The following is a 14,206-nucleotide window of genomic DNA, read 5'->3' on the forward strand; positions in this document are numbered from 1 at the left end:
CAATGGGTAGCATGTTGGATCAAGACTATTTTGATGTTTTTTATCAGCAGCTAGCTAGAGAATGGGCCAATTCAAGATTTTGAAAACATCTGTAATAATGCAGCTATCAAAATAACTATTCTATAGACCTATGCTGAGTTTGTGCTCTTTTAAGAAATGTGAAAGTGAAATGAATCTCTCTGACTAGAAAAGATAAAAACTAAGAGTGAAAGAAAACTGCTTTTGAGAAAATATGACAGATAGCAGAGCAAAAAAGTCAGAACCCAGGAACAGCTTGTGATCAGAGCAATCTCAGAAGGCACGCTTGAGAACCTGTAAGTCCTTGGTGTGGTTTCAGCAGAGCTTTTGCCAAATTAATAGGGAGATAGGGGAAAAAAATAATGCAGCTCTGGCATTGCTGCAGATTTCTGATTTGAAGTCAGCCTTCTGAACTGCTGTAACCGATGACCTGTCACATACCTGGCTTTTCAAGAAAGCACACTGTTCTCTCCCTTGCTGTTTATGGACAAAATTGGATGTGACCTCTGACTCATGTCCTACATGTACTTTATTTTCTATGCTTAGCAAAAGTAAGTTCAGAACCCCTCTTGTGCTATTCTTGAGACATTTTTCTGCAGTATGGGCTATCCCTCTTTTAATTAAATAAGAGCAAGTGTAATTTAAGGACCAGTGGATCCTCAGACCTGATAGAGGTTCTTGCAGTGCATGTACGGGTCATGATGAGAATGGCTGCTTACAAGCTGCTGCCCCCATGTCAACACAGGGTGGTTAGGTGAGAAAACTAAGACCTCCTGGAGGGAGGAAGATGCTTCCTGTACTTCTGTATTCCGCTGTAAAACCTAGTGACTGAGATGAGCGAACTTTCAGACAGCTAACATGCTACCACTTCTTGTATTGTGGGGAGTTGTCGTCTTAATTCTCTGATTCTCATCAGGTACACTTCTGTGTTCCCACATGCTTACCAGGGCTTCATTACATCCCTTTCCTTTTCTCCCAAGTCAAAAATAAATAATTTTTTAAACCTAAGCAGACTTCTATGCAAGTGTTTATACTTATTTCCCTTAATAATCCCATTTTTCTGTCTTCACATTTAAGTTTGGCCCTTTCTGGTAAAAAGTAGCATAATTTTAATACTATCGGAAGGAGTGGGTTTTTTCCAGTAACAATTCTGCCTGCGTCTAGGAATGTTAAAGATGCTAAGTTGACAATATGTTTTAAATACAAGGGGGAAAACAGTGTTCATTTAATACTTTCTACTGACATCCAGTAAATGATTTAAAATTTCTGAAAAAGTATTTATTCCTGATGGGCTTTCTCAGCTTTTCACTCCTTGCACTACACTGTTGTCACCCTTGCAGTAATCAGTCTTTTATATGCTTCTCCCTTTTAGTTGCTTTAAAACAAACAAAGCCATACTTGTTTGTTGTTCTTCTGGCCAAAGAGCTGTAAGACAAAATTTCTGTAGGTCTAAAATTTCAAAGGTGCATTGCTTAAATAATAGGTTCAGCACATGTTTCTAGTCCAACAGGTAAGTTGTGCGGCCAGTCTGCTCTAATTCTTCTGCAGTGCAAGATACATAGCTGTCATGACTAGACTCCTTCCTACCAACCTCTTTGATTGTCATGTCTTTATTAGAGAACAATTACTTCTGTGCTAATACTGAAAATGACTCAGCCTTAGTTATGTGACTGTTTTGCTCCTCCTGTCACAACAAGTTAAATAAAAAGCATCATAAGGAATTTATGGTAAAGTTGGAAATGTAAACCAAAGACAGCAAGAAGGGACTATGCTTTGAAGATGTCTGATTAGCAAGAAGCATCCTCTGTGCTGCAGAGAAACATAAAAAAGCTTGTTTGCTTTTTATTTACACATTATATTTTTGAGATGCAGTTGGAAATGACTGTTACGGCAAGGCACATATGAGATGTATGTATGTAGATGGGGCCTTGAAATTTCTGCCTTTGTCTTCAGCAGGTCCTGGGAATCCATCTATTCCTAAAGAGAAAACTAAGGACAATGCTAAAACACGACTTGGTCAACAATAACCAATCTCATTGGCCTCTCCTGTTGCTGGTTTTGTTTTGTTGTTGTTGTTGTTTTTTTTTTTTTACAAGAGTTGGAAACAGACTTGCCTGTCCACGTCTTCCAAAGCCGGATTCTGTCAGAGAGCAGCAGGAACAGGCTGCCCTGCAAGGCAGGGCGAGCCAGGAGCCATGGGTGGCGGCAGGGCAGACAAGGACAGGAACCTCACCCACAGGAACCCCATCCCACGGCAAACAAAAGAAGTGACCAGGGCAGGTGTGGTGATGGTGAGCAGGGTCAGCCAAGAGCCCAGTGATAGCCGTAATGAGGCAGGCCCAAGGACAAGCCAGGACATCAGGTCAGGATCAGCAGGTTAGGAGGCCGGGTAGCAGCGTACCTGTAGCTTAGCTCAGGCAAGGACCAAGGGCGAGGGCCTGAGCTGTCAGGATGCTCCTGGGCCTGCAGGCAGAGGGTACCTGAGATGAACTTCACATTTAGTTGGGTGCTACTGTTCCACCGGTCCAAGGGCTTTTTGGAGTCTGTGATGGCTCTTCAGTGGGAATAAGAGAGTACAGGTGGCGCAATACTCTGCGGTCTTTTCTTCCCCACAAACTGGTCAGCTCTGAATGGGCTCCCTGTATTCTGGTGTCTCAACCTCTTTCGCATGCAGCATAATATGTTAGAAAAGAACCCTTTCTTCTGCTGAATTGTGAGGGGAATTGAAAGATACTCAATTTTTGTCTGCTCTGTAATGCAAATGCTGTTCTGGTTATAATAGTATCCGGCCACACAATACTGTAGCTACATTGATACAAATCTTTCCACTCTAGTTCATTAATTTTCAGCCGTTGTCCATGTTTGTCATGCTTGTGGTCTGCCAGAATGAGTGTATAGTCCAGAAAACATGTTGTAGTATATGAAACTGTATTATGTCGATGAAAAAAGTGATAAGGGATAATACATTTATATCATAATTGCATATCCATGAGGAAGGTTAAAACTACATGTGTAATGTTCACTTTAATCTTGGATTATTTCTTCTAATGGGACTCACATAAATCATTATTTTAAGATTGTAATCTCTCTACTCCCATACCACTTCATCACACAGCCCAGCCTTTTTTGATGTTACAAGTACTTAGTGCTAGTTACTGGTGTTATGCAAATAGTGAATGGTGTTTGTGTGTAGTTTTATGTTTCCTCATAATCTGTTCTCTGTAATGTACATGTATTTTCAGTGAATATCAAGTATCTTTTCCCTTCTGCTTTCCCAGACATGACTTCAAGGTTATCATTTCACCTAAAGTATGCAACAGCCAAATGAGCTGTCAGCTGCATTGCTGCTGTGCACTGCCATCACCACAAGTGCAGTCATGTGAAAGGTTGCAGGGGCTGAGTTTTGAGCCTTGAATCTGTTGTGTTGGAGCTCATTGCGCAATGGCTTCATCAGTTCTGTCTCTTTTTGTGGTGCCCACCTTTACCTTGGTATATAGTAATATTTGGTGCTATTTTAGAAAGTCAGATACTGTTACAAAAAGGCCATGTTTGAGAAGGCTGTATTCAGATGAAAGCAGCGCATTGCAACTCACTATAATTGCTGCAGAGAGAAAGCAGCCATAGCTTTGCTTTAAATGTTGAGATGGACTATTGAATACAGTAATGTTGACAAAATTATGAAATGGTCATTATGAAAATTATTGGGTTTAGGTTTTCCTACAAGTTGGACAGTATTATTGGTCTTTTTAAATGGGAATTTTCTGTAATCACTTGCACTTCTATGGCAATTCCCTGCAGGGATAACTGCTGAAAACAACTGATATTACTATGTAGCCAGAGAAAAGAACGAATTATATAAGTAAAGACAGAACTTGATTCCAAGTTGCATAATGAATGGCCTGTTTTGATTTTTGTTCTCCCTCATCAGGACAGTTGCAAAGACTTATCCTCAGTCTCCTAAAAACGCCAAACAATATCCAGCTTCTCCTGTGAAGCATCGTGCTACTTCTAATCTCAACCAGGAAACTCCTAAAAAGAAAGCAGACAAGGAGAAAGAAAATGTCAGTCATCAAAAATCCTCGGGAGCACGCACTGATGAGGCAGGCCAGGTGACTTCTGAGAAGCATGTGCCTTCTGCAGGAAAGACTGAAAATAGTGAAGGTGAGTCTTACTTGTTGCGTCAAGAGAGGCTTTGGAAGGTACCCAATTTATCGTTATAAGTCTGGTCGCGTTCAGTGCACTGAACTATCACCATTACGGATTGACAAATAACGCAGGCACCTTTCGTCTAGTCGTGCTGCATGAACTATCACGGCCACACTTAAAGCATCTGGTCGCGTTCAATGACCACTATCATGGCTAGACCAATAAATCAAAGCAATTTATTAAAGCAACAGACCAGGTTCGTTGGATTACCGGTGATAAATTCACTGACTGCAAGGCACATGCAAATACCAAAGCTTTGGACAATACAGATGCATCAAAAGACATAAAAATGACTCTATAGAGGTTTCTAAGTTTCCCGGGGAGGCACTTGGTATAACCAAGTGTTAGATTCTTACCCAAAGGGGTCCCCATGGGGGGGAAGAGAGGCTCAGCCCGTCAACTGATCCCAGAGGTCAGAGTAGTACACGATGGTATCTTCCCTAACATCCCCTCTCTCTTTAGGCTAATTTATACTATTTTTTTACCTTTCAGGTGGAGCTTGAGGGACTCTAGTCATACATACTTTGTTATGATTGGTGTAAAGTTTTCTCGCTTCGTTTTAAAGATATAGGCTCAGAAAAATTCAGAGCGCAGGCTCAGTGAGGAGTGGTCTCACCTTGGAGGCGGGTAGATTTTGGGATGGAGGTGTGTTTTGGTATTATAATGACATTATAATGAGTAAAGGTTACTAAAGGACAGCATTTTGTCAACCTCATGATGGTTTGTTGCCTCCGGGTATCACTTATGCAGCTTATCAGTGCCATGGTGCCCCTCCAAGTTCCCTTATCACAGGGCTTGGCCGTGATGTCTCCACACTACTCCACCCCCTGGACAGTTCCTCTTAGAATCAGCACACCAGGCTCCCCTGGGTTGTGACATCCAAGATTACAGGCTTGGGGAACTTGCTGTGGAATCAATTCCAGCTGCATACCACCCGGATTGCTTCTTCAAATGCTGTGCCTTTCTTGAAATTGTAAATCTAAGTCTATTGTCCAAGTCACCTCCAGCAATTACTCCACATTACTGCAAGAATAAATTGGAAGGTATTGTGTGTCCGTGAGGCTTTTAAACAGTGATGAACTGTTCTTTTTATGAAGCTGCTCAGTCATGGGTTTATGAGAATGTGTAAAGATACATAATAGAACCAGTAAGTGTATAGTTTTCACCAGGGTTACCCATGTATGAAAAACACTTGTTAATGAGGATGTGAAAATGTTGAAATCCAGGGATGCCCTTACCTGTCCCATATTCTATCCACTGAAAACGCGGATGTATGCTTTGGAAAAGCAAAGGTGTCATACCAGTGTGAATCAGGCCCATTTTAGCCTTTGTTCAAGTGTGGAAGTGCTGGGCCCTCTCAGTTCCCTGCCTAACTTTCCACCCTTGGTCGTCTTCTCTCAGGAAAGATCACGGCAGGAACAACTGATGCAGAAGAAGCCTCAAAAATTCTAGCTGAAAAAAGACGACAGGCCCGTCTGCAAAAAGAACAAGAAGAAAGAGAGAGACAGGAAAGAGAAGAACGGGAGAGGTATCTGTTGATTTGTGAAAATTGTTACCTAATAATTTAACCTGTATCATTGAAGATGCTTGAAACTGTGGTGGTTTTAGAATCAAGGTGGGAGCTTACATGTAAGTGTTAATTTCTTTAAATCTGGACCCGCAATTCCATTAGTGTCTTTTGCAGTCTTTATGACTAGTGAAGTAAGAAAATAATAGTTTGGCCTCTTTAAGAAGCCTGAAGAAACTATTATTCATCCAGATACTTCAGGTATGTTCACACTGCAGTGGACATACCTGAAGTATTTTATTTTGTTAAAAAAAAAAAAAAAAAAAAAAAAAGTGAGGCAGTTTTAGATGAGCTAGTTCATGTAGAAGAAACAGTCTTGCAGTAGTAGTATATGTCTGAAATGGCAAGGCTGGCATCCTTCAACAAATTAACCTGAAGCTACCTCCCTGCCCAACCCTATTGTAGGCAGTTGAGGGCTTTAACAAGTGTGGGCACAATGAAGGTTGCTGTGTCTAAGCAGTGAAATTCTGGCTCTGTTGAAGCTTTTAGATTGTTCTCCACATTGAATGCTGGTTGCAAGTGTCAACAAATCTTGCCCTTCCTTCAAGCCCCTAATATTAAATCACTAACTCTGCACGTCTAAATTCAACTTTGTCTGTTCTTACTGAAAACATGAGAGGGAGGGGAAATTTGGAAATACTTCCTGAATCCCTGATATGCAAGGATAAGAATGATCGCTTGTCAAAGCAAATCTTGAATGTGCTGACAGAGGAGCATGATGTCCCTGAGCGGGCCAGGGAACAGTGCAGGTGGAATTTAGACCCATTCTTTCTAGTGTGCCACTGTGTTTTGTCGACTTTGTTTGCTGCTACTTATCCAATCTGTTTATCTTCGACCAAAAGGAAGGAAAAAAGTACTTGCTTGTTTGTAGATACCAGCATTCTGGGCGTGGAGTACAGGGGAAGAGGGATGTTTTTATTATTTAAGCTCTAATTGAAATTAGAATGGAAATGTTTTCTTTTCTTTGATGACACCTTTTCTTCCAAGGGAAATTATAATTTGTAGGAAACTTTTAGGCAGTGAAAATAAGATTGGAATAAAAGTTTGATAGCAACTTGAATTCTGGGCATGTGCTCAACCTCTTTGCTGTATCTTTGCGTTTTTCATGAAAATGTGTGCTGATGCACGTATTATCAGTTACTGCTGATTGTGTGCCATACATACAGTAGAATTCATGCTAAACAAAATGAAACCTTTTAAACATACTGTTGTATTTTTTTGCAGGCTTGAAAGAGAAGAACAGAAAAGAAAGGCAGAAGAAGAAAGACTTCGTCTAGAGGAAGAGGCTCGTAAGAAGGAGGAGGAAAGAAAACGTGAAGAAGAAGCAGCTAGAAAAAAGGCAGAAGAGGAAGCCAGGAGAAGAGCTGAGGAAGAGCAAATGCTAAAAGAAAAGCAAGAGAAAGAGCTCCAAGCCAAACTTGAGAAACAGGTACCATCTCAAACAGAAATGTGAAACTCTATATACATATATATACACACATATATTTATATATACATATAAATAAATACTTTATAGTATCTGATAATCTGCCTGAAATAATGGCCCTATTTTACACATTTTGATTAGAGGGAAGAAGCAGAAATCAAAGCCCGTGAGGCAGCTGAACAACTTCGTCTTGAAAGGGAACAAATCATGCAGCAAATTGAGCAAGAAAGACTGGAGCGGAAGAAGGTAGATATTTGTGTCTCATTTAAGATAATTATTTCATTTCTTGTTTAAATACATAACCCAGGAAGTACCCAATAGTATCTAGAAATAATAATCTGGAGGGATTACAAATTGATACTTATGCATAACTTAGTATTTGCTACTTGCATGTTAGGGGAAAGTAGACATAAAAATTTGTAACAAAGTAGAATTGGCTAAGGCAAACAACTTTCTGCTAGGCACTGAACAAACACAGAATTAGCCTCTACTCACAAAGTTAAATGCCTGAGACAAACAGGGAATGGCATGCCAAGGCAAACATTGATTGGCGCCCAACCCAGGACATCACAGGCTATTGAGGAACATGAGTGACTTTGTTTTAAAACTTACTCAACAGAAGCTCCATGTCATTAACTGAGAAAGTTAATGTGATTAACAAACAGGTTTTCTCCCACCTGGCTTGTCTCTGGTTGCATTACACAGAGGCAGCAGGGTTGTCTGGCCACTACCGCACAAGGAAATGGCTGGAGCTGCATAACTTAGCTTTATCTACAGCTTTGTGGCAGGAAAGAGAGAACAACTGCAGAGCTGCAGAACCCCTGTCTCGTTATAAAAGGTCAACTTTCCATATACGTTGTTCCAATATGTTATTTTTAACTGTTTACCACTGAGCTGAAAGCATGTTGTGGTTGCAGATTAGAATACTAAACCAAAGTGTCTTTAAATCTGAAACAGTTTCCTTTCACACAGTAGTGCAAAGAGACAAGGTTTGTTGTGGTTTGTTTTTTTTTTTTTAAATGAACAAAGAAGGGGGCAGGGGGAAGTATTTTAGGGTCATGCCTTATACGTTTCCAGCAAGAATAACTTCAGATATTCCATTTTACTCTTTCATTCAAAAAAGCCTTAACTATTTTTAAAGGAACAACTTGGAAATAGTTGGAAAAGCAACTAGATGAAAATAGTATCTGTTGGTTTTAAATAAATGTCTTGTTCCAGAGCTGAGCACAAGTCCTGACTGCAAACACCTGGTATTAAAATCTTTGTCTCTAAATTGCATCTACTGAGAAAGTCATGTTCTGGAGACTGATATGTGAAAGCCAGCTCCCAGGTGTTTTCTATCTTTTGTTTACTTTATTTTTTCTTATTTATTCTCCCTTTTTCAACACAGGCAGGGTCATGACAGTAGAGAAAAGGTTTTCTTGTTGTCTTTTTTCTCCTTTGTCAGTCTCTTGTGCTAAATACTCTGTCTGCCTTCTCATCCTCTGATTTATTTTGATTTCTAGAGAATAGATGAAATAATGAAGAGAACAAGGAGGAGTGAAGCACCAGAAATAAAGGTATGAAACAGTGTGTGGTTGCAGGGTGTTTCTGTTTTGTTTTATAACCCGTACATGAAAACTAATCTCTAGAGTAGTTCCATGTTAGTAGGTATACTTAGGTACACTCTACACCCAAATTTGAGTTGCATTTGAACGGAGAATGACTGTTGCTATGTCACCATGATTGTTGTGCCACTGCTACAGAGACACAGTTTTATGCAACTATTGCAGACTTAACCTCCTTCACGATCTAGCAAGGTGGCAAGAGCCCATTCCTGCATGCTGGAGCTGTAATGTTTGCTGCTGTGATGTACCTTCTCCTGCTTTGTACCAGCCAGTGGATTAGTTACTAAGCTCTTCGTGTTAAGCCTGCCAGGAATGTAGGGTTGAGAACAAGGCAATTGTGTCCAGCTAGGAAGTGACAGAGTCAAGTTTTCTCTTCTACGCTAACTTTTCTACTAAGGAAACTGTTTCTTCAGTCACTTTCAGAGAATGTTTTCTTTTTGAAGTAAAAGAAAAAATAAAGCCTATGCCTAATTAAAAAGGAAAAAAAAAAAAATCCTCTCTTGCTGTCAATGACCTTTGACCACCCCTTGGCCCTGGGCAGTCTCACAAGTTTCGAGTCCAATCAGTTCCATGAAGGTTACAGTCCTTCGTCTAATGCAGTTGACTTATTACTTGATTACAGAAGGAAGAGCCAAAACTGGAGGTACCATCAACTTTGAGCGTGGAAAAGCAACCAAAGGACCTTGTTCTCAACCAGCCAGGTAAAAATCACCATATTTTTCTGACCTGTTTTCAGTTAGTTCTTTTCAGAATTTTGTTATCTCGGACAGAGCAGTATGTATTATTGCAGGTTCTTTGCTTCCATCTCTACAGCTACATTTGCATCAGTGACAAATGTTAGAAACTGGAGACGCAGCTTTGTTTTGCCATATAAGCAGAAGCAGAAGAAGGTTTCTCCTCCATTTTAGTACCTGATGTAGCATTTCTGTAAATGACAAGTTTCAGTCTGCCAAATAGGTTTGGTTGCTGCAATCTACCTTCAAATTTTGTAGGTAGAAAATCTTTGCACACAACCAAGCTTGCAAGCCTTTTATAGCATTGCTCTAAATCTTACATTTAATTTGACTTGATGAAAAAATCATAAGTATTTAAAGAATTATTACAGAAAATATATGTATCTGGCATTTATCTATATTTTGTTTACTTCCCCAGGCTAAGGCTTTCAATACATGACATAAAAGATAATACATTCTCTTCCTGTTTCCTCAAATTTAAAAGATGTAGCATAGAGAGCAATTTCAGAGTGGAAAAGAGGATTGACAGTATAGTATGATGAGTCATAGATGAAACAGTCCTACTGCATTGTCAGTCTTCCTTTCTACTCAATCTGTAACTTAAAAGCATTTGTGATATTTTTTTTTTTTAAAAAAAAAAACCTATTTAAATAAAGAAGTTGCTACCGTCATAATTTCTAACCTTCTTTTATAGAGATCAATGGATTGGCAACCTGCCTGAAAAATAAAAGCTTAGAAAGTGCTGCCTCTGTAATCCCTTCCCAAGATGTAGTTGCTAATGGACTAAAGTCAGTTCCAGGACTTATTCAGCTGGAAGCTGTTGATGGGAAGTCTAACAGTATGGAAGATTCAACAGATGAGGTTCAGTCCATGGATGTGAGGTACAGACCGTATCTACCAATAGAAATTGCGGAATTCATATTGGACACACACATAGTTTTCAGTTTCTTTTTGTTACTACTTTACTTCTCACCTACCCCACAATGTGGCAGTTGGGTGTATGCCACTCCTGTCAAGATGCAAATTGGCTGTTTCAGGCAAGAGTCAACAGAACCTCATCTCACTCTCACATGTTTGGTGGGGTGGAGGGGGAGAGCTCTGAAATCCTTCTACAGTCCTTAATTATGGATTCCATACCAGTTTGCCCAAACCTTTCGGATTGTTCTGTGAAAGTAGCTGCTGCAGATATTGTCACATGTCACCATTTTTTTAATGTGTGTCAAGACTGCATAGCTATGATGCATGAGCTTTTCTCCCTCCATACAAACGAATAAAGAAAATAATTAATTTAGAATTTTAAGTACTTAACCAGAACAAATGCATGGAAATTGGTAAATAACTTTGTGTGTATTTAATACTGTTGGATTTTGATGGAAGGACTTGCAGGAAAGAAGGAAGTTGATCATTGAAGGCTGCTATGAGAAAGCTAGCTCTGAATTTTAAACATGGAGTTTTTATACGGTGCTTCCTTAATCAGCAAGCCAACTTAACCTCTCATACTGTTTCAGTATTTCCAGTAAATCTGCATAAATACATAAGAAATGCCCTACTGGGATGGACCAGAAGTTCATCTAGCCCATTATTTGGTCTCAGTATCAGTAAGACAAACTAGTTCGGGAGACCACTTCAGCCCACTACTTTCTGCAATCCAAGACCACACAGAAGTGTTGCATTAGGGACACTAGAGGGTACAACCCTGCCTTGTCCTTTGAAATATCCACTGACGAACCTGTTGCCCATGAGTTTATCCAGTTCCTTTTTCAACCTGCTGATGTTTGCATCCAGGACCTTATCTGGCAGCAAGTTCCACAGTACAGTCTCACTAGGTAAATTAATTCTTTGATCTGTGTTAAACCCAGTCTTACTAGTGTCACTGGGCACCCCCTAGGTTTTGTGTTGCAGGATTTGATGCACACTAATTTTACATTCAACTTAGCCACAACTCCTTCATGGATGTAGAAATCTTTGCAAAATCCTTCCGCTGCCTTCTCTTCTCCAAACTGAAATGCACTAGCCATACTAGTCTTGGCAAAGCGTCAGCTGGTAGCAGCACTTCTTAAATTAAACCCCAGGATCTTTAATGTGTGAAGTATATCATAAGGTCGTAAGTGTCGTGGTTTAACCCCAGTTGGCAACTAAGCACCACGCAGCTGCTCGCTCACCCTCCCCCCTCCAGTGGGATGGGGGAGAGCATTGGGGGAAAAACCGTAAAATCTGTAGGTTGAGATAAAGGCAGTTGAATAGGACAGCAGAGGAAGAGAAAGTAATAATAATGATAAAAGAATATATAAAACAAGTGATGCACAATGCAATTGCTCACCACCTGCCAACCAATGCCCAGCCAGTTCCTGAGCAGCCATCGCTGCCCCCCGGCCAACTCCCCCCAGTTTCTATACTGAGCACGATGCCATATGGTATGGAATAGCCCTTTGGGCAGTTTGGGTCAGCTGTCCTGGCTGTGCCCCCTCCCAGCTTCTTGTGCACCTGGCAGAGCATGGGAAGCTGAAAAGTCCTTGACTAGCGTAAGCAGTACTTAGCAACAACTAAACCCATCAGTGTGTTATCAGCATTATTCTCATCCTAAATCCAAAACACAGCACTATGCCAGCTACTAGGAAGAAAATTAACACTATCCCAGCTGAAACCAGGACATAGGAACTAAATTTTTATTTAAGTTGTGAAGTGTGAGTGCTTTAGGTAAGCGTTTGCAGGGTGAGGACAATAATTTGCGAGATGAAGTAACCATTTAAGTAAGGGAATGGTGCAGGGACTAAAATAATGAGTTAGCACTAAACTACCAGAAATGTGTTTTTAGGAGATGAGTGTTCACATCACACAGCTACCACAAACCGTAATTTTTAAGGAATACAGATCAAGAATGACCTTTCATCCTGAACAGGGTAACCTCTGTTTGTTTGGATTGGGACATATTCTAGGTAAAGGCTTGCTGCAGCTGGCCTTAAGATAAGTAGTAGCTTTTGGACAGTCAGAAGATGAATTTGGTCGTTGCTTAATGAAAATTTACACACCTCTTATCTGCATCTTCCTTTTGTTTATCTTTTGTATAGCCCAGTTTCAAAAGAAGAACTTATCTCTATCCCCGAATATTCACCCATGAATGAACTCATGCCTGGTGTTTCTTTGGACCAAAATGGGACAAGTAATGCCAAGGCTCTTGAAGATCTCTTGGATTTCACAGGCCAAGCTACATACTCCAAGATGTCCAGTGATACCATTAGCCTAGATGACTGTAACAAAAACTTGATTGAGGGATTTAACAGTCCAGGACAGGAAAATACACTTAATTCTATCTGTTGACAACCTCGCTTTTCCGCAGAACAGATAAAGGTACAGTACTGTGATAGACATATTAGATATGATAAATTGCTGTGATTACTTACAAGTTTCCCAGAAAAATAATAGCAGTTGTAAACAGTATATGTGGGGAGAGGAAGAAAGCTGGTCTCCTAGATATTTAAATTCAGCATAATCTCTCATATTTGCAGCGATTTGTAAATTGGCATCATCTGCAAACTGAGCATATCACAGCAACCAAAAGTATCGGGTAAATGGAAACATGTCCTTTATCCATTCAGAATATAGCTAATTGCTTTTGTCCTTCATTACTACAGTACCTTTCCTATAGGTCTTTAGAGCCTATTTTTATGAAGAAAACAGTTAAAAGTGCAGCCAGCCTAGAAAATGGTAGTTATTGTTGCTGCTCACTCTTTGCTGCTGCTGTAAATAACTTGCAGCACGGTGTAGAATTGCTTATCCTGAAAAGCCTGCAAACAATATGAAAAAAGCATAGTAGGCTTCAGTGGCAGTTTCAAAGTACAGTGCCACAGTCAATTTTTTTAAGAGTGTATTGTAAATTAAAAAACTGAGGTCATCTGACTTGCATAGCTGACTTGATATTCTTCTCTCTCTTTTTTTAATTGACAGAGATAGCAATTTGTGGAGGATATATATCCCTGTGATGCTACTGGCAGTAAAATATGAGCCTGTCACTCGAAAAAGCTTCTGCAGTCCTTGAACACTGGATTTCAAATAATCAGAGCTGAATATAACTTTGTCTTCCCAGGGAATATGTTGAATAACAGGCTGCTTTTGGTAGAAACCAATGAACTAGAGCCTTGATGGTTTCAGGGAAGACTGAGGGTGCATTAGAATTTGAGCTTTAGCTGCTAATAAAGCACTATTTCTTCTTTTAATTTAAAATTCATCTCAACACTTCACTGTGATTTTTACTTGTGCATTTTATTTTGAAATAATCCTTCTTTAAGCTTTATCGTACATCCATTTAGACATCTCTTTCTTGTAAATAATGATGAAGTTTGCCCACGGTGCATTGAAATGAAATAATATACTGTACTTTAGTTTTGTGCCTATCTTTTTTGTCTTTAGTAAGGAGTTATTGGCAACTTTTATGCAGGTGTATAATTCAAAACTATAGCTGAAGAGGCTTAAAAAAATATACAGCTGCTGGAATCAAAAGAGCCTTCTTACTGACTGTGGAGTGTGGGAGCTATCCCATTATGGTTATGTTGACACTTTTAGTCACTAGTGGCACTTACTGGTTAATGCTAATGAGTCCGGGAGCGACTATCAACTATGTGTTTAAAAACATACTTGTGTGACACCTGTA

At 39.8% G+C, this 14,206-nt stretch overlaps 1 protein-coding gene across 1 annotated transcript in view; it reads left to right on the forward strand.

Moving 5' to 3' along the window:
* The window catches only part of MAP7D2 (MAP7 domain containing 2), a 37,485-nt gene extending 24,609 nt beyond the window's left edge, over positions 1-12,876 (forward strand). Inside the window, exons 10-17 of the mRNA XM_075725139.1 lie at positions 3,947-4,179; positions 5,626-5,752; positions 7,016-7,220; positions 7,359-7,463; positions 8,723-8,776; positions 9,447-9,525; positions 10,253-10,439; positions 12,627-12,876. Coding sequence (XP_075581254.1) covers positions 3,947-4,179; positions 5,626-5,752; positions 7,016-7,220; positions 7,359-7,463; positions 8,723-8,776; positions 9,447-9,525; positions 10,253-10,439; positions 12,627-12,876 — 1,240 coding nt within the window. The remainder of the gene's footprint in view (positions 1-3,946; positions 4,180-5,625; positions 5,753-7,015; positions 7,221-7,358; positions 7,464-8,722; positions 8,777-9,446; positions 9,526-10,252; positions 10,440-12,626) is intronic.
* The last annotated feature ends 1,330 nt before the right edge of the window (positions 12,877-14,206 follow it).

This window comes from Pelecanus crispus, chromosome 1 (assembly GCF_030463565.1).
Source record: "Pelecanus crispus isolate bPelCri1 chromosome 1, bPelCri1.pri, whole genome shotgun sequence".
NCBI lineage: Eukaryota > Metazoa > Chordata > Aves > Pelecaniformes > Pelecanidae > Pelecanus > Pelecanus crispus.